Here is a 26,022-nt window from a genome sequence, read left to right as displayed (position 1 = left end):
GGCACCGAGTCCTGCTTTCTGTGTCAGTAGAGTGCACCCGCATGGGTGTCCCTGAGGGAGAGCGTGTCTCCGACGGGGCACTCGAGAAGAGGAGGAGCCAGGAGCGCCGCTGAGGGACCCCAGAAGAGGAGGATCGGGGCCACTCTGTGCAAAACCAACTGCACAAAGGAGGCAAGTATGACTTTTTTTTTTTTTTTACACATAACAATGCTTTACAACCCCTTCAAGACAAGGGAGGGGGAAATAAAAAAAAACACACAACCTACATACTTAGCTATGTAGATACAGCATGGATCAGATGCTGCATCTGTCCCCTGCCACCTCCATGGGCCCTTTCACACTGCTCTGTAGCAAAAAAAAAAAAAAAAAAAATCGCTTTTGCTGTGTTTTAGATGCGTTTCCTGTGCGTTTTTTGGTAGTCCGCACCTGTGAAAAATGGACGCGACTCAAAAAAATACACGTCAGGGCCGCACATCGACGCTTTCTACGTCCCGTCATCTGCAGGATGGGGAATGCATTGAAATGAGCATTTTTTGCAAAACGGAGCACAGCATATAAAAATGTACTGGAGTCCTAACTGATCACCATGGCAACTGCAGATCAATTAGAGGCCAAGATGGCAGCTTCCTTGTTGTAAGAGGCAGGAGGGTTTAGTGCCATTACATAGGGTCATTTTTTTTGGCAGATTTCATTAAACGTGAACTAATCCTTTAACCCCCTTCCCGCCAACCGCCTCCAAACCCTTCAAGGGTTCTAAAAGCTGGGAGGGGGTATTCGGGTCATGTGAACCGCTGTGATTGGCTGTCACATGATCAGAAAGCTCTTGATCACTAGTATACATCGAGAGCTTTCTGGTAACCAGCGGCTGCTCGGTGTGAAGTCCACATGCTGAGAAGTCGTATATATGTGTGCGGCCGGCGTGAAGAGGTTAAAATTTCCAGGGCCAAAGACGGGAAGGCCAGGACCTAATGGAAAGGGCTGCTTTACGTAGGTATTTACAGGTACAGTGGGGCCTACATCAAAGAAGCTGAGCCCATACATATGGCAATGGTGGTGCACCATCCAATCAGTCTACAACACACAGATGCCCATCCTTCCATCCTTTCCCTGTTGGATCAGATATAGCTCCTGGAGCAGAATGTATAATGCTGGCCAGGCAGTCCTGCTGTCATTGACATGGGGGCTGAGGCAAATGCAACAGTCAGCCCCTAGGGGGCAGCACAACCCCGTTGGAAATTGTTCATATTTAAACATTTCTTAAATTTACAGATTCCCAATCCATTGAACTAGGGCTTGACAAATCCCAGGCGCCCATTTACTGCTGCAGGGAGGTACAATTTGTATCGCCTGATGGCCAAGACATGCAGTTCCAGGTGCAGGGCAGGTCTCATTAAAGAGAACCTGTCCCAAAAAACAAAAAAAAAAAAAAACAAAAAAAATAAATAAATCCTACGTTATGAAAAAAAAAAAAAAAAAAAAAGTAGTTTCCTTTTAATTGTAAAAAAATTAGTTACATTCAAGCACATAAACACCCCCTCCTCCCCCCCCAAAAATACAATTGAGTGCCCCCCCCGCCACCTGCAAACGTAATGCATGAGTTCAGGCACCTACATTGATTGCGATACACGTTACATATCGCCGTTTACAACCCGGCTCCTAGATTCACAGCACTTTTGTCAAGCCCTGCATTAAAACACTTCATAATCAGCGTCTACCTCGCCCTACCTTCCTCCTCGGAGTATCACACATACCACCAAAAGAAGAGTGCACTTTAAAAAGGCAGCAAGATGCCCAGAATGGATTCCCGGCCAGTAATGACTTGTTTCCATCTTTACCCAAACTGTCATTACAAATACCAATCTGAGGCAGTTGTGTTAACACTTTAATTCTTATAAAAAACAGATACAAGTCTTCATTAAAACCCATGAACTATTAAATCGAAGATCTATAACAGAGGGGTCTCAAAAAGGTGGCCCTCCAGCTGTTGAAAAACTACAAGTCCCATCATGCCTCTGCCTGAGGGAGTCATGCTTGGAACTGTCAGCCTTGCAATGCATCATGGGACTTGTCGTTTCGCAACAGCTTGGAGGGCCACCAGTTTGAGACCCCATAATCTCTTCCTATAAACAATTGCATCTGAAAAGGGTGGTTATGCTGCATTGCAGGGTCTCTCGCTGGAGCTCTAGCATACCCCCCCCATGTGGGCACTCCAGGGACTACACCTGTACAGGAAACACCGACAGTTGTGCTACTCCACCCACCAGCTCTTGGATTGGCAGCTGGTTTTGCTGTAATCGGATTTTACATGTGTGATTTGCACAATACCCTCCCTACCCGGGGAGGCGGCCAGAGAGTGAACACAATAGCAGTCATCTTTTAATCCCTTTCCACCAGCCCCTACGTCCCTTTGGTACCCAATCTTTTGACACTAAAAAGTTCTGAATGCTCAGGGGGTCAGGAAGGATCGGCGATCATGTGACCACTACGATTGGCTGTCAGAGTAGTCACTATGATTGGGATCCGGTCCTGCTAATCGTTAGTAGGGGGCTGAAAACTGACAGCTTGGCCCGTTTCTGACAGCGAGTTCTCAGTACAGAACCAATGCCACCCGGTGACGCATACATGCGGCATTTGGACAGTACAGCTCACCCCCTTTTGTTCTGTGGGTGGCAACAGGTTAGAAAGCTTTTGGGAGCAAAATAAAAAAATAGAAAGTTAAAATGGACGTAGAGGGGAAGATGAAATAATAGTGGAGGTTTTAATACAACTTTAACTTATAAGTGGATGTGCCATCACCTTTCAGCAAGGCCCAGATCCAATGTATGTACAAGAGGAACATTTATTACAAACTTCAGACACTACAAAACCACATTCACCTTCCTCTCTCAATCTCAACAACATTATCAAACCAACACGAGGAAATTCCTCTTTAGCAGCAAATAAACCTCTAAAAACAGGCAAAGTGCAACCATGTCATTCGGCAAAAACTTCTCCCTCCAGTAATAAAAATATACAAACTCAAACAAACTTAAAAACTCTAAAAAAAAAAAAAAAAAAAAAAACAAACTCTCTAACTCAGGAAATTGTAGACCAGGAAGTCGGGGACTTTGCAGTAGGTGGTGGCGAAGAGCTTGCCGTCCGGCGTTGGATCCGAGAAGGCGATTTCCTCTGTTGTCAGGTGAGAGCCGTAGATGAAGGAGCCCCTGAAAACGGAACAAGATGGAATGAAGCGTAAGCTTAACGTTACCCTGTCGTGAGCAAAAGTATTAGGACGGGGAGCTTGGTCTGCCATTTCCATCCTGAAAATTACCGACTTTTTTTTTTAACACAAACCTGGAACAAACCTGCTTTGTCAGACTCCCCTGTTCTCTAAAATGGTCACAGGTCAGCAACTCTCAGGGGCTCAGCTGCACAATGATCAAAAGTCACATGACCAGCTCCCCTGTAATCAAAGAGCTCCCTACTACCCTGTTTCCCCAAAAATAAGACCTAGCGTGATTGTCGGCGATGGCTGCAATATAAGCCCTACCCCCCAAATAAGCCCTACCCTGTTTCCCCGAAAATAAGACCTATTAGGACTTTAACTAGGGCTCATTTGGGGGGTAGGGCTTATATTGCAGCCATCACCGACAATCACGCTAGGTCTTATTTTCGGGGAAACAGGGTAAGTCCATGGGGCTCTGCCAGCTTCACACCGCAGTTTGCATTTTATAAATGGGTCATAAACGCAGGCCACAGCTTAGAATCAATATAATTTGTGTCAAAAGATTGGGCACCAAAGAGTAAATTCATCAAGCTAGACAAGCAGGGAACATTAAGAAGGGGTCCAGCAATGCTAATCTACAAAATGCTCTTTGGAAAGAATTTTTTACTTCATGCTGGCGCTTCCCAGCCCATAAAGAAGTTTAGGATGCCAGGAGGCGAAGATGTTTAAGATCACGTAACTGCTGTGATTAGTTGTCACGTGAGCTTTCGGTAAGGTGCAGGTAATCGTGCCGGGCACAGTTGTACTGAACGCAATTCACGCAAATAGGTGACCTCTCTGCACCAAAGCCCAGGCGCCCGAGGCAGCACATTTGATATATATTAAACAGGTCATACAAGCTCTGTGCAATGGTTTTGCACAGAAGAGCCCTGATCTGCTTCTTTTGGGGTCCCCCGCCCCTTATATATAGGATAGTTCAATTCTAGTGGGGTATAGGAGAAATTGCCTACATCCCTAATATGGAACACAGAAAACAAGAGAAGACCCTCTGGCGGGACTTTAAAGGGCAATGACTCCAAAAAATGCGTATGCAAAAATGTGAATATAAAATATATACGTTTAATACAAAATCTAAGAATAAAGACACAACATTAGCTGTATCAACAGATTACAAGATGGAATTAAAATTAATGTAACATATGTTTCATAATGAGGTTAAAACCCACTAATTTACATCACTCTTGTACATTTGGATAGAGTGATACTCAACGCGTTTCAAGGTCATGCGTTATTCCTCTTTAGCAGGAGCAAGTGGTATGAATATCTAGGATATCATGTATAAGCAGGTATCTTGGCATGTCACATCAAGAACTTTAAAAGCAAGGGAGTATGGGTGTGCTAGCCCCACAACGCCCAAGAAGAATAGAGACGGGCAAGGCCAGCCCCAATTAATGGCCAAAATTGGGGGGGGGGGGGGGGGGGGGTAAAGGAGGGGAAAAACCCAACCCAGACTGAGAGCAGTCCACACCAGACTGAAGATGACAAAGATCTCAATCACTAGATGCACAGCATAGAAGCGGATTCCAAATTAGAGGATCCAGGGACCCTCCTTAGCCCTCCCCCCCTTTTGGCTGTCATTTGGAGTGGCCTTGCCCGTCTCTATTCTTCTTGGGCATTGTGGTGCTACCCTGTTTCCCCGAAAATAAGACCTAGTGTGATTGTCAGTGATGGCTGCAATATAAGCCCTACCCCCCAAATAAGTCCTACCCTGTTTCCCAGAAAATAAGCCCTACCGTGAAAATATGACCTACAAGGACTTTAACTAGGGCTTATTTGGGGGTAGGGCTTATATTGCAGCCATCACCGACAATCACACTAGGTCTTATTTTCGGGGAAACTGTAGCACAGCCATACTTCCTTGCTTTTAAAGTTCTTGATGTGACATACCTGCTTATACATGATATAGATATTCATACCACTTTCTCCTGATGAAGAGGAATAACGCATGACCTTGAAACGCATTGAGAATCACTCCGTCCAAATGTACAAGAGTGATGTAAATTAGTTGTTTTTGATCTCATTATGAATATGTTACATTAATTTTAATTCCATCCTGTAATCTGTTGATACAGCTAATGTTGTGTCTATTCTTAGATTTTGTATTAAACGTATATATTTTACATACATATTTTTGCATACACATTTTTTGGAGTAATTGCCCTTTAGAGTCCCGCCAGAGGGTCTTCTTTTGTTTTCTGCCCCCCCCCCCACCGCAAAGTGCCCCCAATAGAAAGTCTCTTGTTATGGAGGCACTTGAGTCACCTCGCTCCTATGAAGGGACATTGCCCCATTCACACACAGTGCGCAGCTCAGCATCACTCTCTCCTCACTGGCTGTGACTGAAAGCAGCAGGAGCCAATGGCTGTGTGAGCCAGAGAGAGACCCCGGAGAGCTGCTGACCTCATGCACATCGTTGGATCTAAATGGTAAGTATAAAGGGGGAGGGCGCTGCACCCAAAAGTTTTTTTTTACCTTATTGAATAGAAAATAATCAGTTTAAGTAATCATTTGAATACCTAAAAGCGATAAAGCTCCGATTTAAAAAAAAAAAAAAAAATGTTATACTTACCTGCACCCCCGGTCCTCCTCTTCTCGGGTCCCTCCTCTTCAGCAAGTACTCCCATAGAACGAGGCTTCCTAGGCGAGGATCTCCGTTTCACTTTAAAGGGTTCCTTTAGTGAGCACGTTTTAAGATAATGGTAATGTAGACCTAAACGATAAATATTACCCCTTTTCCCACAAGGCCCAATGCTGGAGACATGCGATTGGCCGTTAGTGATCTGGAGACCATCATAATGGCTCCATATTATCACTGTGTTGTTGACAGCATGTTCCAAGCACAAAAAAGAAAAAAAAAAAAAGAAAAAAAAACAACAAATATGTGACATGGAACAAAGGCCACCGCCATCCTGACACATACATGTGCACTGCAGTTGGAAAGGAGTTAAAGTGGTTCTAAAGGCAGAAGGTTTTTCTTACCTTGCCCCCCCACACACACACACACACTTACCTGAGCCAGATCTTGATCCAGCGATGTGCATGAGAGCGAGCGCCCCGCTCTCCCCTCATTAGAGTCAGAAGTGCCATTGATTCCTGATGATGTCAATCACAGCCAGTGAGCTGGCCAGACACACACACACGTCCCCATAGGAAGCCGTTTGCTTACAGAGGGCACTCAGCTTGGGGGGTTGTTGGTGTCCCAGGAGTACCAGTGGGGGACCCGAAAAAAGGAGCATCAGGGTTGCTCTGTGCAAAACCATTAAACAAAGCAGGTAAATCTGACGTAATTTCAGCATGGTATTGTCTCTCTAGTTACTAGAGAAATGCATTTTCTTTGATGGCATTCCAGGATAAGTGGTCATCAATGAACCTGACTGACCAATTTAACCCGTTGTCTGTGGCTATTTTAACCCTCTATGTTTTGACACATCAGACCTCCTCACCTCATTGAATCCACTAGGCGGCTGGCGATGGCCTTTCTGCGCATCAGTGCAAAGACCCAGATTCTGCTGATCCCACAGATGGCCGGCTCCGGGTCAGAAGAACATCGCCAAGCTCTGTGTCGCTCCAAAGCGTCAACATGGGGAGACTTCACCTCCGAGACGAGCTCGGGCAGGACTCGAAATGCCTGGAAAAAAAATAGAAGTGGGCAATGACCATTTTAAATGATATGATAGTAAAAATACTTTCAGGGCCCAACCTCTCCCTCACTTAACGTCATAAGCATTATTATTAAATATCCTATTTTTAGATATTATTTAATCTAAAGTCTAAAATTAGCAGTTTAGCTTAGTAAATAAAATATATTTAATAAGCCACCATTTAGACACCCCTCCCACTGTCATAAAATAGGATTCTTGTATTTTCATTTTTCGATGTACATTGAGGGGCACAGGAAGTCTAAACTTTCAATGCGTTACTGCTGCCTGTGCAGCCCCTCCGGTACTGGGTCGCCTCTCTCCAATGCTTGGTGGCCTACACCGCACGCCCAATGCTTGATCGCCTGTAACGCCCCTCATGCTTGATCGGCTGTAACGCCCGCCCCCCCAATGCTTGGCCGGCTGTAACGCCCGCCCCCCCATGCTTGGCCGGCTGTAACGCCCGCCCCCCCATGCTTGGCCGGCTGTAACGCCCGCCCCCCCATGCTTGGCCGGCTGTAACGCCCGCCCCCCCATGCTTGGCCGGCTGTAACGCCCGCCCCCCCATGCTTGGCCGGCTGTAACGCCCGCCCCCCCATGCTTGGCCGGCTGTAACGCCCGCCCCCCCATGCTTGGCCGGCTGTAACGCCCGCCCCCCCATGCTTGGCCGGCTGTAACGCCCGCCCCCCCCATGCTTGGCCGGCTGTAACGCCCGCCCCCCCATGCTTGGCCGGCTGTAACGCCCGCCCCCCCCATGCTTGGCCGGCTGTAACGCCCGCCCCCCCATGCTTGGCCGGCTGTAACGCCCGCCCCCCCATGCTTGGCCGGCTGTAACGCCCGCCCCCCCATGCTTGGCCGGCTGTAACGCCCGCCCCCCCATGCTTGGCCGGCTGTAACGCCCGCCCCCCCCATGCTTGGCCGGCTGTAACGCCCGCCCCCCCATGCTTGGCCGGCTGTAACGCCCGCCCCCCCATGCTTGGCCGGCTGTAACGCCCGCCCCCCCCATGCTTGGCCGGCTGTAACGCCCGCCCCCCCATGCTTGGCCGGCTGTAACACCACCCCATGCTTGATCGGCTGCAACACCCCCCCCCATGCTTGATCGGCTGTAACACCCCCCCATGCTTGATCGGCTGTAACATGCCCCCCCCCCCAATGCTCGATCACCTGTAACCCCCCCCAATGCTCGATCAGCTGTAACGCCCCCCATGCTTGGTCAGCTGTAACGCCCCCCCAATGCTTGATCGGCTGTAACACGCCCCCCCAATGCTTGATCTACTGTAACGCCACCCCCTAATGCTTAATGGGCTGTAACCCCCCCCCTCCCCCATGCTTGATTACCTGTAACCCCCCCATGCTTGATCAGCTGTAATGCCCCCCCCAATTGCTTGATCAAATGTAACACCCCCCATACTCGACTGCCTGTAACGCGCCCAGCCCCCCCCCCCCACCAATGCTTGATCGCCTGTAAGGCCCCCTCACCCCTTTTAACAACCAGAATTTCTAGCTATAAGAGAACAGAAAAACTCCCAAATTCCAAGTCTTGGCCTTAACTAAGCAGTCGATCCAGGAAGCCAGTTCATCCTGCACCAAATTCTAGTTTTATCGCTCTTTTCATTGTGAACAGGTACGGACTGGGAGAAGTAATTCATGGCTCACAGGCCACACCCACCTGTTTGATTGGCTCTGCGATCAGACATCCGACAATCTTCTTGTCATTGGACACAAACAGATAGGTCCTGGTTTTGCTTGGGAAAATCAGATGCGTCTGCTGGAAGCCGAGCTCCGAGTCCACCAGCTCCCGCACTTCCTCCGCCTATTCAGAAGATGAAAGCATGAGCATCAAAGCTGACATTTACAGCGATTGTAAAAGGCACAATTTTTATTTAACAAACATATGTCATACTTACCTGCTCTGTGTAATGGTTTAGCATGGAGAATCTCCCTCTTCTCGGGTCCGCTGCTGGTGGTCCTGGCCCCTCCCCTCTTAGCTCCTGAGCTGGCTCTGTCTCCATTGACACACAGTGCAGCTTGGCCTTGCCCACCACTCTGCCCCTCACAGGCTGTGATTGGCAGTAGCAGGAGCCAATGGCATTTTTACTATTTGAGATTAAAAATGCTAGGTAGATGTCAGTTTGGAGGAGTTGGCATGTCTAGGCAGGTTGCAATTGCATACAGACCAAACTGGGTAATGCCCGTATGTGATGCTGAACCTTCATGACTGAAAGAAATAAACTCCAACCAACGAAAGGGACAATCATCGAGGGAGGAAAGAGCTAGATGATGCTGGATGTCCCCAGCCAGGAAATGAGGCTTCATCTAAACTTGCTGCAGCTTCTAATGCACAGTGTGAGAAGCCGACAGTGTGCAGTGAAATCAGAGTGAGCCATTTCAGTCCAGAAGAGGAGCCGGTACCACTGTGCAAGACCGAAGGCAGGGCCGGAGGGTCAGATTTAATAGCGCCTGCTATGGTAATGATCTACAACACGACCCGGCGATGTTCACTCTAAACCCAACTTACAAACTGCACGGCTCAGTCTCCATATAATGAACATTTTTTTTTACCAACAGGCACATCACCCCATCCCCCGTTCACCTTTCTGAGGGCGTATTTCGGATCATCCGGGCAAATCATCAGAATTTTTCCATCCCAGAATTCCGCCACAACCCGCTCCTTCTTCCAGCCCTGGAACAAGACATGAAGGACACTTCAATGTAAAAGCATAAAAAAAAAAAAAAAAAGTGATTTCATTCACGATTTGTAAGGAGAATGTTATAAGACAGGAATAAATCTGAGTGAAATCAGAACAGGCTCTCCTAAGGCTCGGTTCACACTGCGGCGGCTTCAAAGGTCGCCCAACTAAAGCCACCCGCACAGCGCCACTTTCAAACGTTTGACGATAGAAGTCAATGCAAGCCACTCCAAAGTCGCCCCCAAGTAGCGCAGGAACCTATTTTTAAAGAGGGAGTCCCGGGAAAAAAAAAAAATTAAAAGTCAGCAGCTACAAATACTGCAGCTGCTGACTTTTAAAATAAGGACGCTCACCTGTCCCAGGGTCCAGTGATGTCGGCACCCGAGACCGAATCGTCCCTCGGTCCTCGGGTGCTGCCGCCGCCATTCTCTGTAAGGGAATCAGGAAGTGAAGCGCTGCAGGTTCACTTTCCAGTTCCCTACTGCGCATGCGCAAGTCGCGCTGCACTTCCTAACTGGTCCCCGCTGTCTCTGGGACCCGTGTGTGTCCCAGCAGACAGCCCATGGGAGTCTATGCCGGAAGTGGGTGCAAATACCGGTCTTAGATAGGTATCTGCACCCCCCTCCCCCCTGAAAGGTGTCAAATGTGACTCCGGAGGAGGGGAGGGTTCCGAAAAGCGGAGGTTCCGTTTTTGTGTGAACCTCCGCTTTAAGTCGAAGCGACTCGAACGGTTCCACTGCAATGAAGGGAGCGCGAGGGTGGGGGAGGGGCGGAGGGTGGCTGTGTTTTTATCTCAATGTCACAAAATCAGCTGACTACGGTTGGGTAATACACACAGGAGGGGCAGAAGTGGGAGCCCCACACTGGGGTTGTGTGTTGGTTTGTTTTCTTATCACAAGTTTAAAAGCGGAGTTCCACTAGTTTGTAAGTTTATTACAAAAAGTGTAGCTGCTGACTTTTAAACACACTCTCCTGTCCCACGGTCCAGCGATTCGGCTGCCCAAAGACTCGCTCCTCTTCCTCTCCGCGGCATTGCAAGTGTGGGCAGCTTGCGGCTTCACAGCGAGGGGTGCACTATGCATGCGCGAGTCGCGCTGCGCTCTTTGTAGAGAGGCAATCTTCTGGGACCTGTGATGTGTTCCACAGGATTGCTGAGGGAGGGAGAGAGGAGGAGGAGTATTCTAGAGCAAGAAGTGAGAGCTGGGTACCTGTCAAAACTAGGTACCCGCTCCCCCCCCCCCCAAAAAAAAAGACATGCCAAACGTGGCATGTAAGGGGGTGAGAAGTGCTTAAAGCGGCAGTCTTGCTTTTGGGTGGAACTCCGCTTTAAAGTGTTGGTTACCCCAACACTTCATGATCCTAATATGTGCCTGCTGTACTTGTATGAGAAAGTCTCCTGTTCTCTTTGTATTGCTTCCTTTTATGTGAAATCCTTGCCAGTCACTTTGCTTTCCTATTAAAAGCTGACCACACTAAGCAGGAGAGCACGGTGTGGTCAGTTCTCTAGCTATGCTGGAAACTCAGTGTGCTCCCCTCCATTCGCTGGGAAGCTCAGTCTGCTGTTTCTCCTTCCTACGGCTCTTATGCAGCTGAGAACAGAGGGGATGTGATCTCACATACACACAGAAAGAGAAGGGGATAGATTAAAAAAAAAAAAAAAAAAAAATTATGAATAAATATATATATATATATATATATATATATATATATATATATATATATATACACACACACACACACACACATTCCAAAGACATGCTGGTAGGTTAATTGGCCCCTGTCTAAATTGGCCCTCATATATGAATGTGTGTTAGGGACCTTAGATTGTAAGCTCCTTGAGGGTAGGGACTGATGTGAATGTACAATATATATGTAAAGCACTGCGTAAATTGACAGCGCTATATAAGCGCTTTCATACATATATATACATACACACACACACACACCACACACACACACCACACTTTAATTTCTATTTAAAACTGAAGGGGTTTTACAAGGTGAACATTTACAATCACTTTAAGGACCAGTTCACAGCAGAATGCGGTGCAGGAAACCCCAAGTTCCTCGCGCATTTCCAGCACCGCATTCAAAACGCACTATGCTTGCAATCTACAGCAGATGTTCAGGTAGCAGGAAGCTCTGATTTAATAATCACTAAGGCAGTGACAAGAGGCTCCTGCAGACTCTCAGCATAGCTTTCTGTTTGTACGGGCAGACAGTTACCTGAGAGAAAGAAGATCACCAGCGCCCCCATACTTCATCAAGCACTACAAGCCGTCAGCTGCAATGGCTGGCAGTAACTTGTAGTCATTCATTCATTCACAGGAAATGGATTTAAGCCAGGCTCCGACATTGGGAGCTTGTGTCTCATGACATGTGAACAATAGTAGGCCACCTTTAGGTGATGGACACTGGCACGCCCTAAGACAGGAAGTTCACTCCCTCTATATAACCCCTCCCACTACTAAATGTACCTCCCCTGCACTACTTTGGTCCGACTTTGATCCTACTTCAGCCCACTGAATAGCATTGAAGTCGGATCAAAGTAGGATCCTTGTCCTAACCATCCGACTTGTGACATGGCGATTACAGGAGCAGTAAAAGGAATTTACGTCACACTGGGATTGTTTTGATTGGTCAAAGGACAAGTCATACTAGCACAAAGTCTAGCACTGTCATGTAGTATCGGTGTAAACCCAGCCTAAATGACAGGGCCTTGTGGGCGGAGTCCTGCACAGCCGTGCGGTTTTCAAATTGTGACAGCAGAAGTGGGGAGAAGGTTCCCTGCCTGCTGTCACCCTAATGATGGGTGGTACATTTTAACATGTTCCAAAGCTGAAATTATCCTTTAGAGGGACATCTGCTGAAGCTGACTGAGCACAGGCTATTGCTTGGATTAGCTTCTTCCACCCTGAGATTGACAGCTCTGAACCTGGAAGTAATCACAGCCGAGCACTTCCAGGTTCATACTACCCGGGAGAGATCACCGAACTGATGTCCCACCACTATACCTCTTGACTTTGGCAACCAAGATCCTAGGGACAGGTGAGCTCAGGACAGACATTTAGAGATCACTAAAGTTGATCAGGAAGCTGTAAAATCACTTCTACAAGAAAGCCAGCAAGCAGTCAGATGTAAAATAAATAAATAAATAAAAAGGTAAACCATACTCCCGACTGATATAGCAATTACTGCAGCCACACTAATAGTTGCACCAGTAGCAGTGCCTCAGTTATCTAAGGTTAAAAGAGGAGATCACCTTTGTGATGAAGTAAGAAAATGAAATGTTATATCAGTCTTTGACCGGGTCAGAGCTAGAAGCTGTAAACTGCTGATTCTGTATACAGCACATGCTTCAGGGGAGTACAAGAAAACGCAGACAAAAAAAGATTTACAAAGAAATGATCTCCAGCATTAGTTTAGCTATACGCTCCTCAAGCTAACCCCCGGCATCCAAATCATAGAGGAGATTGCTTGGAAGGTGTTTCCAAGCTGATCCCTGCCTTCCAATCATACAGTAGCTTGTGTGGGAGGGGTTCCCAAGCTGAACCCTGCCAATCAATCATACAGTAGCTTGTGTAGGAGATGATCAGAAGCTGATCCCTGCCACCCATTCATACAGTGGCTTGTGTGGGAGGTGTTCCCAAGCTGATCCCTGCCAACCAATCATACAGTAGCTTGTGTGGGAGGGGTTCCCAAGCTGATCCCTGCCAACCAATCATACAGTAGCTTGTGTGGGAAGGGTTCCCAAGCTGACCCCTGCCATCCAATCATACAGTAGCTTGTATGGGAGGGGTTCTCAAGCTGATCCCTGCCATCCAATCACACAGTAGCTTGTGTAGGAGATGATCCGCAACTGATCCCTGCCATCCAATCATACAGTAGCTTGTGTGGGAGTGGTTCCCAAGCTGATCCCTGCCATCCAATCATACAGTAACTTGTGTAGGAGATGATCCGCAGATGATCCCTGCCATCCAATCACACAGTAGCTTGTGTGGGAGGGGTTCCCAAGCTGATCCCTGCCATCCAATCATACAGTAGCTTGTGTGGGAGGGGTTCCCAAGCTGATCCCTGCTATCCAATTATACAGTAGCTTGTGTAGGAGATGATCCGCAGCTGATCCCTGCCATACAGTAGCTTGAGTGGGAGGGGTTCCCAAGCTGATCCCTGACATCCAATCATGTAGTAGATTGAATAGGAGGCATTCCTAAGCTGATCCCTGACAGCACATTGTGTGGGTGGTGTTCCCTTACCACATAGCGGATGCTCTCCAGTAGACGTTGGTGATACTGTGCATGTTGAGTCTCATCCTCCAGGCTGGCTGCTGAATAGATCATACCGCAGGTGCTGCACACAACAGGACCAAAATGCTTCTGCCCGGCATCCTAATCAGAGACAACAGAGCATTGGTAAATGTATATAGTGTATACACGGCACAAAACATTTCACAGAAGGGTTAAATCTCCTGCAGTCTGTTCTGAGATTCCCCTTCCTGTTCCAGAGACAAAACAGGAACCAGGAGAAAATCAGGGGGAGGCTACAGAGTAGTGGAATGTATGTACTATAAATAGGCAGGTTCCAGGAGGAATGGGGATATGATGTACTGAGCTCCGCTTCCCATCTTTGCATAGAGTTGGATTTATAAAGAGGAAGCCGTTCTATTTAACAAATCATAAAAAAAAAAAAGTGAGATAACTTTCAGGAGGGATTGTTTATCAGAAAGGTAAATGTAAACATGGGGATCAATGTCCACATATAAGGGCAGAGGGTGTTTACACAGAAAGTGGAGGGTCACATCCTCTAGGCTCCGGGAATCACAGGCGCAATGGTCGCAATTCCAAATAGCAGCAAATCCCGAGACGCCCGTGCGATCCCCGTCACTTCCAATGGCACCGTGATCGTGGCGGGATTTGCCAAGCGACAATCACTGTAGAATCGCGGGACGCTGACAAGAAGTACAAGCAGTAAATCTTAATGCTGTCAGCAGAACGGCACAATGCCAAAAACTAGAGAGCAACTGAGCATGTGCAGAGCAGGATGAGACGGCGTATTACTGGATTTTTAACCATAACGCCAGCTCAGCTCCAGAGCAATTTATTTATTTTCTACATACATGTAAAATTTTTATATTTATTTTGGCAATGAAATGACAAACCCCCAGAACATTATATATTTTCTGAAAGCAGAGGCCCTGCAGAATAAAAAGCTGATAGTTGCAAAATTTTTATTCCACATGATATTTCCACAACTGTAGATTGAATGCAAATTTTCAGGAAAAAAAAAAATTATAATAAAATGAATTTTAGTGCAAAACCACACCACCCATTTTTGGTTAAAATATAAGAGATGAGGTTGCAGCGTGTAATTGGATATCAATAATTTCATGTCCTAAAATTGCTTGCGCCCAAAAATGAACATAAGTGACGCTTTAAAAGCCTTTACAGCTCATCAGTTTAGAGTCAACTAGGAGCTAGAATTATTCTTCTTACCCTGACGTTCGCAGCGATATGTCACGTGTGGTGTGACTGCGGTTTACATGCATGTGGGTTCGCGCATGCGCAGGTGTGCGAGGCTACAGGGGCTGTCTCCCCCCTGCCCTTCGCACCATCTAACCAAGCACAGATCACCTTGGTTAGATGTGTCCTGTGGCTGGGCTGGCCAGGAAAGGATGCATCTGAAACCGGAAGTGACATCACTTTGCATGCGAGAGCGAGGCGTGGATTTGCCTCGGTCTCACTGCAATCTCTCTTCCCCAGCCAGCGGATGTGTTCCCGGGCACAGAACAGCCTGGGAACCACGGGAGGAGGGCGGGTCACCGGTGGGAGGTGGGGAGGAGGGCGGGTCACCGGTGGGAGGTGGGGAGGAGGGCGGGTCACCGGTGGGAGGTGGGGAGGAGGGCGGGTCACCGGTGGGAGGTGGGGAGGAGGGCGGGTCACCGGTGGGAGGTGGGGAGGAGGGCGGGTCACCGGTGGGAGGTGGGGAGGAGGGCGGGTCACCGGTGGGAGGTGGGGAGGAGGGCGGGTCACCGGTGGGAGGTGGGGAGGAGGGCGGGTCACCGGTGGGAGGTGGGGAGGAGGGCGGGTCACCGGTGGGAGGTGGGGAGGAGGGCGGGTCACCGGTGGGAGGTGGGGAGGAGGGCGGGTCACCGGTGGGAGGTGGGGAGGAGGGCGGGTCACCGGTGGGAGGTGGGGAGGAGGGCGGGTCACCGGTGGGAGGTGGGGAGGAGGGCGGGTCACCGGTGGGAGGTGGGGAGGAGGGCGGGTCACCGGTGGGAGGTGGGGAGGAGGGCGGGTCACCGGTGGGAGGTGGGGAGGAGGGCGGGTCACCGGTGGGAGGTGGGGAGGAGGGCGGGTCACCGGTGGGAGGTGGGGAGGGGCACCACGTGGCCAGCTGTGTGAAAGTGGTCGGTAGCTATGGAGCTGACACATCACTTTCACTTTGAAGCCCACAAAGGCTGATGGCTGCGGCTTGTGATTAAAGGTTAACTCTTTGGAAGCACATAGTACCAAAGAGCTGAATTGGTTAACCGCTTGAGGACCGCCCCGCATACATATACCGCCGCAGGGCGGCCCTTAAGTGCAAAAATCACATACCTGTAAGGCAGTGGTTCTCAACTCCTGTCCTCAGGACCCACCAACAGGCCAGGTTTGCAAGATAACTGAAATACATCACAGGTGATATCATTTGTTGCTCAGTGATTGCAGTATTCTAGTCTGCATCTCCCCAAGGTAATACTTCAAATCTGTCCTGTTAGTGTGTCCTGAGGACAGGAGTGGAGATCCACTGCTGCAAGTGATCCTCTTGCTTGCACCGCAGCCCCGCTCCGATTGGACATAGCGGGTCCGGCGGAAACCCAGCGATCGTTCAGAGAGAGGCAGAACAGCGGTCTGCATATGTAAACAAGGCAGATCGCTGTTCTGCTAGTAAGGAAGACAGATCTTGCGTTTCTGCTAAGCAGGAACACGGATCTCTGCCTTCCAACAGTTAAACCATCCCCCACAAACACTCCCAGGGAACACATTTAACCCTTTGATCGCCCCTGATATTAACCCCCTTTCCCTGCCAGTGTCATTAGTACAGTGACAGTGCATCTTTTTTTTTTTTTTAACACTGATCACTGTATTGGTGTCACTTGTCCCCAAAGTGTCAGATGTCCGTTTTGATTGCCGCAATCCCTGATCGCCGCCATTACTAGCGTTAAAGTCAAAAAATCTATCCCTAGTTTGTAGACGCTATAACTTTTGCGCAAACCAATCAATACACGCTAACTGGGATTTTTTTTTTTTTTTTCCAAAATATGTAGCAGAATACATATTGGCCTAAACCGATGAAATCAGATTTTATTTTTTTTATTGGGTGTGTTTTATAGCAGAAAGTAAAAGTTATTTATTTATTTTTTAATTGTTGGGTTTTTTTTGTTTATCGTGCAAAAAAAAAAAAAAAAAAAAAAAAAAAAAAACGCAGAGGAGATCAACTACCACCAAAAGAAAACTGTTTGTGGGAGAAAAAAAAAAAAGGATATAGACCACGCAATTGTTAAAGCAACCTTATGGCAAAAAAATGCCCTGGTCATTAAAGGGGGGTAAACCTTTCGGAGCTGAAGAAGAGGTTAAACACTTCTTTTTAATATTTTACATGGCTATACCTGCAAAAGGGCCTGAAGAGATCTAGCAGGACTTCATTTCCTGAATAAAGTTCCACTTTAACTTACAATAATCAGCTGGTCCTCATCTGCCTTGTTGGAGTCTCTCTTCTTGCCGGGTTTTGGGATTTTGTTTAGGTGCGCCGGGGTCCCTAGAGGGGTGCTGGCACAAACAGGGGACACCATCTCTGCCCGCAGGTCAAACGGCCTGCAAATTTGGAAAAGAAGCAAACACATAAATCCACTGCAGGTAAGCTTCTTTGTCAATACTACAAAGGTTTGTAACAGAAACGCTACTACTGACCTTTTCTTTGCTGCAGACGGTGTACTGAAGATGGGATAAACGGAGGATCCTAAAACTAAACAAAAAAAATTCCATTACTTGATCAGACATTTCATTTATTTGATTTAGATTCAACTACAACTTTTGGATATATCAATTTGTAAAAGGGATTAGCTATATCTACTACCTTTCTTGTCTGACGATTTCAGGATGGAGTCGTCCACATCAAACATACTGTGGGGATGACTTTCAGCTTCCTGTAAAGAGAAGAACACAGAAATGAGGGCGCACCACATACAAGTGTCCACAGGAGGGCAGCAGCGCTCTCCACATGTGTAAGCAGTAAAGTTACTGTAGGTACGATTTGTCAGTAACTACTTGCTCTCAGGAATACTGCGAATTCTAATCCATTCCAATGAAAGGAACTAGAACCCCTGTAAGGTTTTTAATGCTATTCAGTGCTCTAAAATTCCTCTTTAAAGCGGAGTTCCAGCCTATAAAAATTTTTTTTAAAAGTCAGCAGCTACAAATACTGTAGCTGCTGATTTTTAATAAGAACACTTACCTGTCCAGGATCCCGCGATGTTGGCACCCCGAGCCGATCCTTCCATTGGCTGTGGGTGCAGGTGTCGTCAGCTTCACAGAGGGCAACAAGAAACCTTTTGGGTGGCGCTCCGCTTTAATTCCTGCCCCAGTGACAACTACACAAGAGTGAGGAAAATTTGCAACAGGACCAGAAACAAAAACTAAGCAGACGTCCTAGCCTTCTCCGCTACAAAAAAAAAAAAAAAGTGTACTTGGTACAGATTTTTGCTCTCTTCTGATGCGGTCATCACTGACGCAGGGGAAATTCCCTCCCATTGCAGGACAAAGGGAGTTATTCACCATCATGTTATACTGCCACCTACAGGAGAATTGAACACTGGCTAAAAAAACAAAAACAGAAACAAACTGTAGACCAGCCCAGGATAACCTACTACCAGCATGCACCAGTTTTTTGCTAATGCACCAGATCAATGGAAGTCTTCTCATTAGACCTGCTGTGCAAAAGATCGACGCCTAACCCCACGTTTTAAAGGGTAAGTTCACTTTTACAGAAAAATCTGTAAGGTGAACTTCCACAGGTCCCCCTCCTCCCGCTGACTTGGACCGCCGCAACCTCCGGTTCTAAGCCCCGGTATATCCGCACCAGGAGCCCGGGGCTTAGAAATTCTCTTTCCATCCTCACATCTTCAGCAAAGCTGACAGGATGGGCTATACAGCTGCTGATTGGTCGGTGCGTGACCAATTAGAATGCTCCAAAACATCCCCCTGACGAGGGAGGTTTGGGACATTCAGCTGGAGGGGAAGTCCCAGACACCTGGCGCGGATATACCGGGGCTTAGAACCGGAGACTGCGGCGGTCCAGGTCAGCAGGACCTGGGGGGGCGAGGAGAGGGACCTGTGTGAGTTCACCATACAGAGTTGTCTGTAGGAGGTGAACTTACCCTTTGTCCCTTTAATCACTTGTCAACTGCCTACCGTAGATGTACTGCGGCAGGTCGGCTCTAGTGCACAAAACAACGTACCTGTACATCATTTTGTGCAATAGACACTGGGGGAGCGCGCACGCTGACTACCAACGTCAATGTCCGACGGCCACCCGCAATCATTCGCAGGAGACGCTGAACGGCGATCTGCCTATGTAAACAAGACAGATCACCGTTCTGACAGGGGGAGAAGATGGAGATCTTGTGTTTCTGCTGAGCAGGAACACGGATCTCTGTCTTCACCCAGTCAGTCCATCCCCCACACAGTTAGCAAGCATCCCCTAGGAGCACACTTAACCCTTTGATCGCCCCTGGTGTTAACCCCTTCCCTGCCAGTGTCATTAGTACAGTAACAGTGCATATTTTTAGCACTGATCACTGTATTAGTGTGACTGGTCCCCAAAAAAAAAAAAAAGTGTCAAAAATGTCAGTTAGGTGTTCGATTTGTCCGTTGCAATGTCGCGGTCCTGCTAAAGATCGTTGATCGCTGCCATTACTAGCAAAAAAAAATAAATAAAAATATTCCATAGTTTGTAAATGTGATAACTTTTGCGCAGCTCTTATACAGCACTGCTTTCTGGCAGCAGAACGGGGAACAAAATAGATTCGGGCTGAGAGCTCCTCAGTCATTCATGGGAAGCTTGTATCTTATGAATGAATACAAAGCTTCCTCTGACTGAGGCAGAGATCACGATGTCATCATCCACTTGCCTCAGCCAATGAGAGCTTTGTATTTTTTTCATAGAATACAAAGCTTCCAGTTAATGTCTGAGCAGCTCATTCTGGAAGTTGGAAAGGAAGTCCCAGTGTCACTGCTGAATACAGCATTGTATACTGTATGGAGCCGAGGATACACACAGACCATAGAGCGCGCCCAGCAAGTACACCTGTCATGGCAGGAAATCATTTAAAAAAAAAAAAAGGGCATTTAGTGCCAGTTTACACCAGAACAGGGTACAGGAAAGCCTTCCATGCAGCGGGTATCAATGTTAACTTAACGATACCCCAAACACAGGTAGCAAATGCAGTGTCTGCTTGCACCAGATCACATGATACAGTAGCACCATGTGATCTAGTTGCTGTGCGTTTTTTAGTATTGCATGCACTACTTCGATCGCGGTCCAACGCGATAAAATGAATGGTCTGAAATTGCACTGCACCCCACGTGTGAATCAGTGCGTTCCTGTGCGATTTATGGTGTGAACTGGCCTTAAATGTGGACTTCAACCTATTTTTACTAGCACTAGCTGGCCCCACTTTTTTTTCTGTCTGCCAGTGTCTAATCCTCACATAGGCGATAGTATAACCTGAAGGTGAATGACTTCCTCTGTCCCTCAATGGACGTCTAGAAAATGACCAACTCCAATATATTATTTATGTTGCGGCTTTGAAGGGGGGGGTTATGGTTGAAGCCCAAGTCTATTTTTTTAACCAGCGATTCTGTTTCTCATAAAAGGGGATCCAAGTGGCTGATTAGCCGCTGGATAGCTTTTGAAAGCGGCAGGAGGGGACGTTAAACCCTTCCATCCCCCCTCCCGTGTTACTCTGGCTTAGAGCTCTTACCAGCTAGCCCGGGAAACGATCCAAACGTTCGTGCGGGCTGGTCATGGAGGTGGACAGACCAGATCACCTCTATGACTTTGGAGGACTGGAGTGACATTAAGGGCGGAAGTAAAGTAAGTTTTTTGTTTTTATTATTTTTAGTAAAGAGATCACTTTTTTAAAAAATATTTTACTTTTAAAAAGGTAGAGAAGAGATTTAGCGTCTTGCAGACCCGACCCATAAAAGGAGGACCCGTCTTTCCTTATTTCTATTACAAGGAATTCCTTATAAGAAAAAAGTGATAAAAAAAATAAAAAATAAATTAAAAGCGAGTTTAAAATAAAAAAAAAATAAAAAAAGCAAAGGCGAATGCATATGTCCGTCCGCACATGAGATATCACCGCAAAAGGTCAGATCATGGGACAGAAATCTCTGTAAATCTGAAGTGGTAACTAGGGCTGAAACAACTAATCGATTAATCGACAACTAATCGATTATGAAAATAATCGATTACTATTTTCATAATCGATTAATCGGCCAGTAACATAATGGGGTTCAAAAAAATTAAATTGAGCCTTTTATAGTACAAAATGAGCAAATAATCGCTACTGTAAATGTTACTTTCACAGTTCTACAGTAAAAAAAAATGACGAAAAGTCTTTGTACATTCGCTGAATGAAAGAATGTTTGAAATTTTCACTTGTTTTTAACATTGTGTTTTTAAAATGAACGAAAACCACATACACTGTCTGAAAAATTCCTTTGACCAAGAAGTTTTCTATTATTTCCAAATTGTCACTGTGGATGAAAATGAATGTCAATTTGACCCCACTAACGATTAGAAAATCGATCTAACGTTCTTAAAATGCAATTTTTTTTTTTTAAGGAAGACATTGTTTGTTTTTTAAATTGATCTGAGTCTGATGATATTTACCAGATTCACCCTTTTAATAATATATATCCTCTAAAATTATATACAGTATATCTCTTCTGTCTGTTATTCTCAGAGTGGATTAGATATTTTGCTCCCTAACCATATAGTTATTTATATTTACCACTGCATAGAGATATTTAAGAATAAATTGCCCTTTTTTAAAAAACTTTACATATTAACTAAATTATACACACTTTTTTTTTTATCAGCTTATCAACCGATTAATCGAAACAATAATCGGCCAACTAATCGATTATGAAAATAATCGTTAGTTGCAGCCCTAGTGGTAACCTGAAAAGGCATTTAAAGCGTCACCAACAGCTAGTAAAAATTGACACTGTTTGTTGCAGGTACACAGGCATGTGCAATTTTAAAGTGTGACATGTTCGACATCCATTTACTCGGCGTAACATCTTTTATCATTTACAAAAAATTGGGTTATGTATTGTTTTTTTTTTTGCATTAAAATTAAAAAAAAAAAAGTGCATTTTCCCCCAAAAAAACTGTGTTTGAAAACCGCTGCACAAATATACCGTGACATAAAAAAAAAAATTTTCAACACCCACCAATGTATTCTCTAGGGCCTCTGCTTTAAAAAAAAAAAATATATATATATATATATATATATATATATATATATACACACATACATATACATATATATATATATATATACATATACATATATGTATCTATCAATACTGACCAGAAAAGGCCTGGAGCTGAAGTGGTTTATGCACTGCAGTTGAGCTGTGGCAGCCAATGAAGACTTCAGGTGAGAGTAGGGTTGTCCCGATACCACTTTTTTAGGACCGAGTACAAGTACCGATACTTTTTTTCAAGTACTCGCCGATACCGATTACCGATACTTTTTTTTAATGTCACGTGACAGTTTTTTTTTTGCTATTTTTCTTGGGGGGGGGGGGGGTGAACGTTGTATGTGTGTGTGTTTTTTTTGTTTTTTTTTTTACAATTTTTATTTTTTACAATAAAATTTTTTTATTCTTTATTGTTTTTTTTTTTGTTTTGTTTTTTTAATCAGCCCTTTTGGGGGGCTTAGGTGAGATATCAGGGGTCTTAACAGACCTCTGATATCTCCCCCTTGAGACAGAGAAAGAGACAGAGGATAGAGATTCCCCAGTCCCTTTCTCTGCAGCCTCAGCTGCACTGAGAATGAATGGAGAGAAGACAGCGGCTTCTCTCCATTCATAAACTGACACATCATAATCACAGGAGATTACAATGTTTCAGTTATGTGAATGGACAGAGTCAGCTGACTCTATCCATACACAAAGGAAGGAGGGGGAAGACGGAGGAACTGAGGGGGAGAACAGAGGGGACAGATAAGGAGAGAGGAATGCAGTGGACAGATAAGGAGAGAGGAACGGAGGGGGAGAACGGAGGGGGACAGATAAGGAGAGAGGAACGGAGGGGGAGAACGGAGGGGGACAGATAAGGAGAGAGGAACGGAGGGGGAGAACGGAGGGGGACAGATAAGGAGAGAGGAACGGAGGGGGAGAACGGAGGGGGACAGATAAGGAGAGAGGAACGGAGGGGGAGAACGGTGGGGGACAGATAAGGAGAGAGGAACGGAGGGGGAGAACGGTGGGGGACAGATAAGGAGAGAGGAACGGAGGGGGAGAACGGAGGGGGACAGATAAGGAGAGAGGAACGGAGGGGGAGAACGGAGGGGACAGATAAGGAGAGAGGAACGGAGGGGGAGAACGGAGGGGGACAGATAAGGAGAGAGGAACGGAGGGGGAGAACGGAGGGGGACAGATAAGGAGAGAGGAACGAAGGGGGAGAACGGAGGGGGACAGATAAGGAGAGAGGAACGGAGGGGGAGAACGGAGGGGGACAGATAAGGAGAGAGGAACGGAGGGGGAGAACGGAGGGGGACAGATAAGGAGAGAGGAACGGAGGGGGAGAACGGTGGGGGACAGATAAGGAGAGAGGAACGAAGGGGGAGTACGGAGGGGGACAGATAAGGAGAGAGGAACGGAGGGGGACAGCGGAGAGGCACAGAGGAACAGAGGGGGCATGGAGGAGGATGCAGTGACAGTCAGCTGTGAGCGATCACTGCTGTATGTCACTAAAGCTGGTGAAAGCCGCTGGGGGAAAATCTTGTAACTCCCCCACACGCCGATCACAGCTGTCCTCTAGGTATCGGGGGAAGCATCGGGAGCATTTGCCCGAGTACAAGTACTTGGGCAAATGCTCGGTATCGGTGCCGATACCGATACTAGTATCGGTATCGGGACAACCCTAGGTGAGAGATATACAACAACTGTTTTCTATGAGGCCTGGTGGTGAGCCTCACCAGACATGGCTTTGAAAAAAACCTCTCTATTCAGGGCAGAAGAACCATGAATAATCCTGACCAATTACATTTAGCTCTAGATTGCAAGCCTCAAAGCTTACAGCAAATTAAAAAAAAAAAAAATTGAAAACCATACCTGTGACTCCGTATCATCTTGCCTGGAAGGTTGGGATCGTTTTGTGACTTTTGGTTGAGGAACCAGGATGTCTCCGCTCTTTGGTTTCTCATCCTTCGGGTCACTAGTTTTGATGATTTCAGTGCCCTTCTCTTCACTTGACATTCTCTCCAGACTAGCGCTCTTCTTCACCTTCTCATCAGAACTGGGAAGCGAACCTGTACTTTGAGCGCTGCTCTGCAGTGAGGGTTTTGGCTTGGAGGACGAAGGGAACTTGATGTGAGCGGGAAGTTTGCGTGACGAATAGGGCCGTTTACTGGTAGCAAAAAAAGCTGCTCCCATCGTGAGTTTGGGCCTCTGTTTCACTTTTAATCCCAAGATAGCGCTCTTCTGGGGACTGGGGGCATGGCTCTCTGTGGCCACTGGTGAGGGAGTCTCTTTTCCCTCCATCTTCTTCTCCGTTTTGGGGGATGGTACCCCTTGACTAGGAGCCCTCTTTTTCTGACTTGGTGGCTTTTTGGTTTTTGTGTACTTCAAAGAATCTTTCCCCTTGAGACTCTTTATTCTGTTGTTGGCCGAAGGCGAGGAGACCACACCACCCTTAGACTTGGTTTCCTTGATCAGTTTTCTCTCCAACAGGCCAACGTACAAAGCACCCTTCTTGTAGAAAGACTTGGCCGGCATCATGGCCTTCTGTGCAGAGGTGGGTGACCTCAGCGGTGGAAAGGCGTAGGCATCATTCTCCATATCCTTCTCTGCTGGAGGAGAGACAAGAAGCTTCCTGGCCACGCTGGACTTCACAGGAGAGGCCCCAAAATTCTCCTTCTCCTTGGGATCTTTGATAGTGGTGTAGGCCAGTGTGGGCGCACGTTTCATGACGTGGCTCTTATTGGAGTTCCTGGGTTGGAGGGGAGTTAGGACAACGCTGCAGTCCACTATCAACTTCTTGATAGGGGTCCCAAATGACGACCAACGTCTGATGACAGGAAACAAAAAATAGAATTGTTGAAACAAATATATAAACCCCCAAATAAATATATACAGGCAGCTCTATGTCAACCATGGCATTCTTTGAAGTCCTCAGGGTCATCTACATTCCAGCAACACCATGCATTTTTCTTAATACAAAAGCATTCTTTGATTGAATGTGGTGGAGATGCAAGATGGTGACGTTGCAATCTAAAACTAGTCCAATCAGAGAACACCTTGTTTGCATTTAGAAAAATGAAACTACTCTGTGAATGGCACTTGTGCCAAGTGGAACGACCCCGTCTTTACCATGCAGCAGGAAAGCTGCTTGGCACTAGACCCGGAAGACGGCATGGTTCACTGAAATAGCTGTGACAACTACAGCGATTTCCAGCTTCCACAAGGATCCCACAGATATGGGATATGTGTACTTAGGTTAGGTCCACGCTGGACCAATGTAAAATAACTATATAATAAAATATATACCTGCAGTTTAGCTTTAATGTATAAGCCCAATAAGCGTATATTGATTGGTTTGCGCAAAAATTATAGCGTCTACAAACTATGGGATATCTATCGATAGATAATTTTTTTTCCTTACTAGTAATGGCGGTGATCAGCAACTTATAGCGGGACTGCGATATTGCGGCAGACAGTCAGACAGTGACACTTTGTGGGAAGCAGTGACACTTATACAGTGATCAGTGCTAAAAAAATATGCACTGTCACTGAACTGACACTGGTTGGGAAGGGGTTAACATCAGGGGAGATCAAAGGCTGAAATGTGTGCCTAACCCGTGCTTGGTTACTGTGTGGGAGGTGCTCTGCAGAGACACAGGATCACTGCCTTCCCTCCTGACAGAACCGCAATCTCCCTTGTTTACATAGGTAGACTGCTGATCGGCAGGTGCCAGCAGACAGAGTCCGCCATACCCGCTGATCGGCTCCCACTGTGTGTAATCACAGCAGGAGCGAGCCGGCGGCGGCGCACGTTCGCATCCCCTGCCCGGAAAGGCAGGACCAGGTATATACACTATATTGCCAAAGGTATTGGGGCACCTGCCTTTACACACACGTGAACTTCAATGGCA

The 26,022-nt window shown here is 46.8% G+C and overlaps 1 protein-coding gene across 1 annotated transcript in view; it reads right to left on the bottom strand.

Moving 5' to 3' along the window:
- Window positions 1-1,640: 1,640 nt before the first annotated feature.
- The window catches only part of ESCO2 (establishment of sister chromatid cohesion N-acetyltransferase 2), a 40,972-nt gene continuing 16,590 nt past the window's right edge, over window positions 1,641-26,022 (bottom strand). The window contains exons 2-10 of the mRNA XM_073624895.1: window positions 23,984-24,938; window positions 17,709-17,778; window positions 17,543-17,597; window positions 17,308-17,446; window positions 13,850-13,981; window positions 9,497-9,586; window positions 8,573-8,716; window positions 6,709-6,893; window positions 1,641-3,203 (exon numbers count right to left, since the gene is read on the bottom strand). Coding sequence (XP_073480996.1) covers window positions 3,071-3,203; window positions 6,709-6,893; window positions 8,573-8,716; window positions 9,497-9,586; window positions 13,850-13,981; window positions 17,308-17,446; window positions 17,543-17,597; window positions 17,709-17,778; window positions 23,984-24,938 — 1,903 coding nt within the window. The 3' untranslated portion in view covers window positions 1,641-3,070. The remainder of the gene's footprint in view (window positions 3,204-6,708; window positions 6,894-8,572; window positions 8,717-9,496; window positions 9,587-13,849; window positions 13,982-17,307; window positions 17,447-17,542; window positions 17,598-17,708; window positions 17,779-23,983; window positions 24,939-26,022) is intronic.

Source organism: Aquarana catesbeiana, linkage group LG04 (assembly GCF_042186555.1).
Source record: "Aquarana catesbeiana isolate 2022-GZ linkage group LG04, ASM4218655v1, whole genome shotgun sequence".
NCBI lineage: Eukaryota > Metazoa > Chordata > Amphibia > Anura > Ranidae > Aquarana > Aquarana catesbeiana.
Note: the sequence above shows the minus strand (reverse complement) of the source record. Positions and strands in the feature narration are given on the sequence as shown.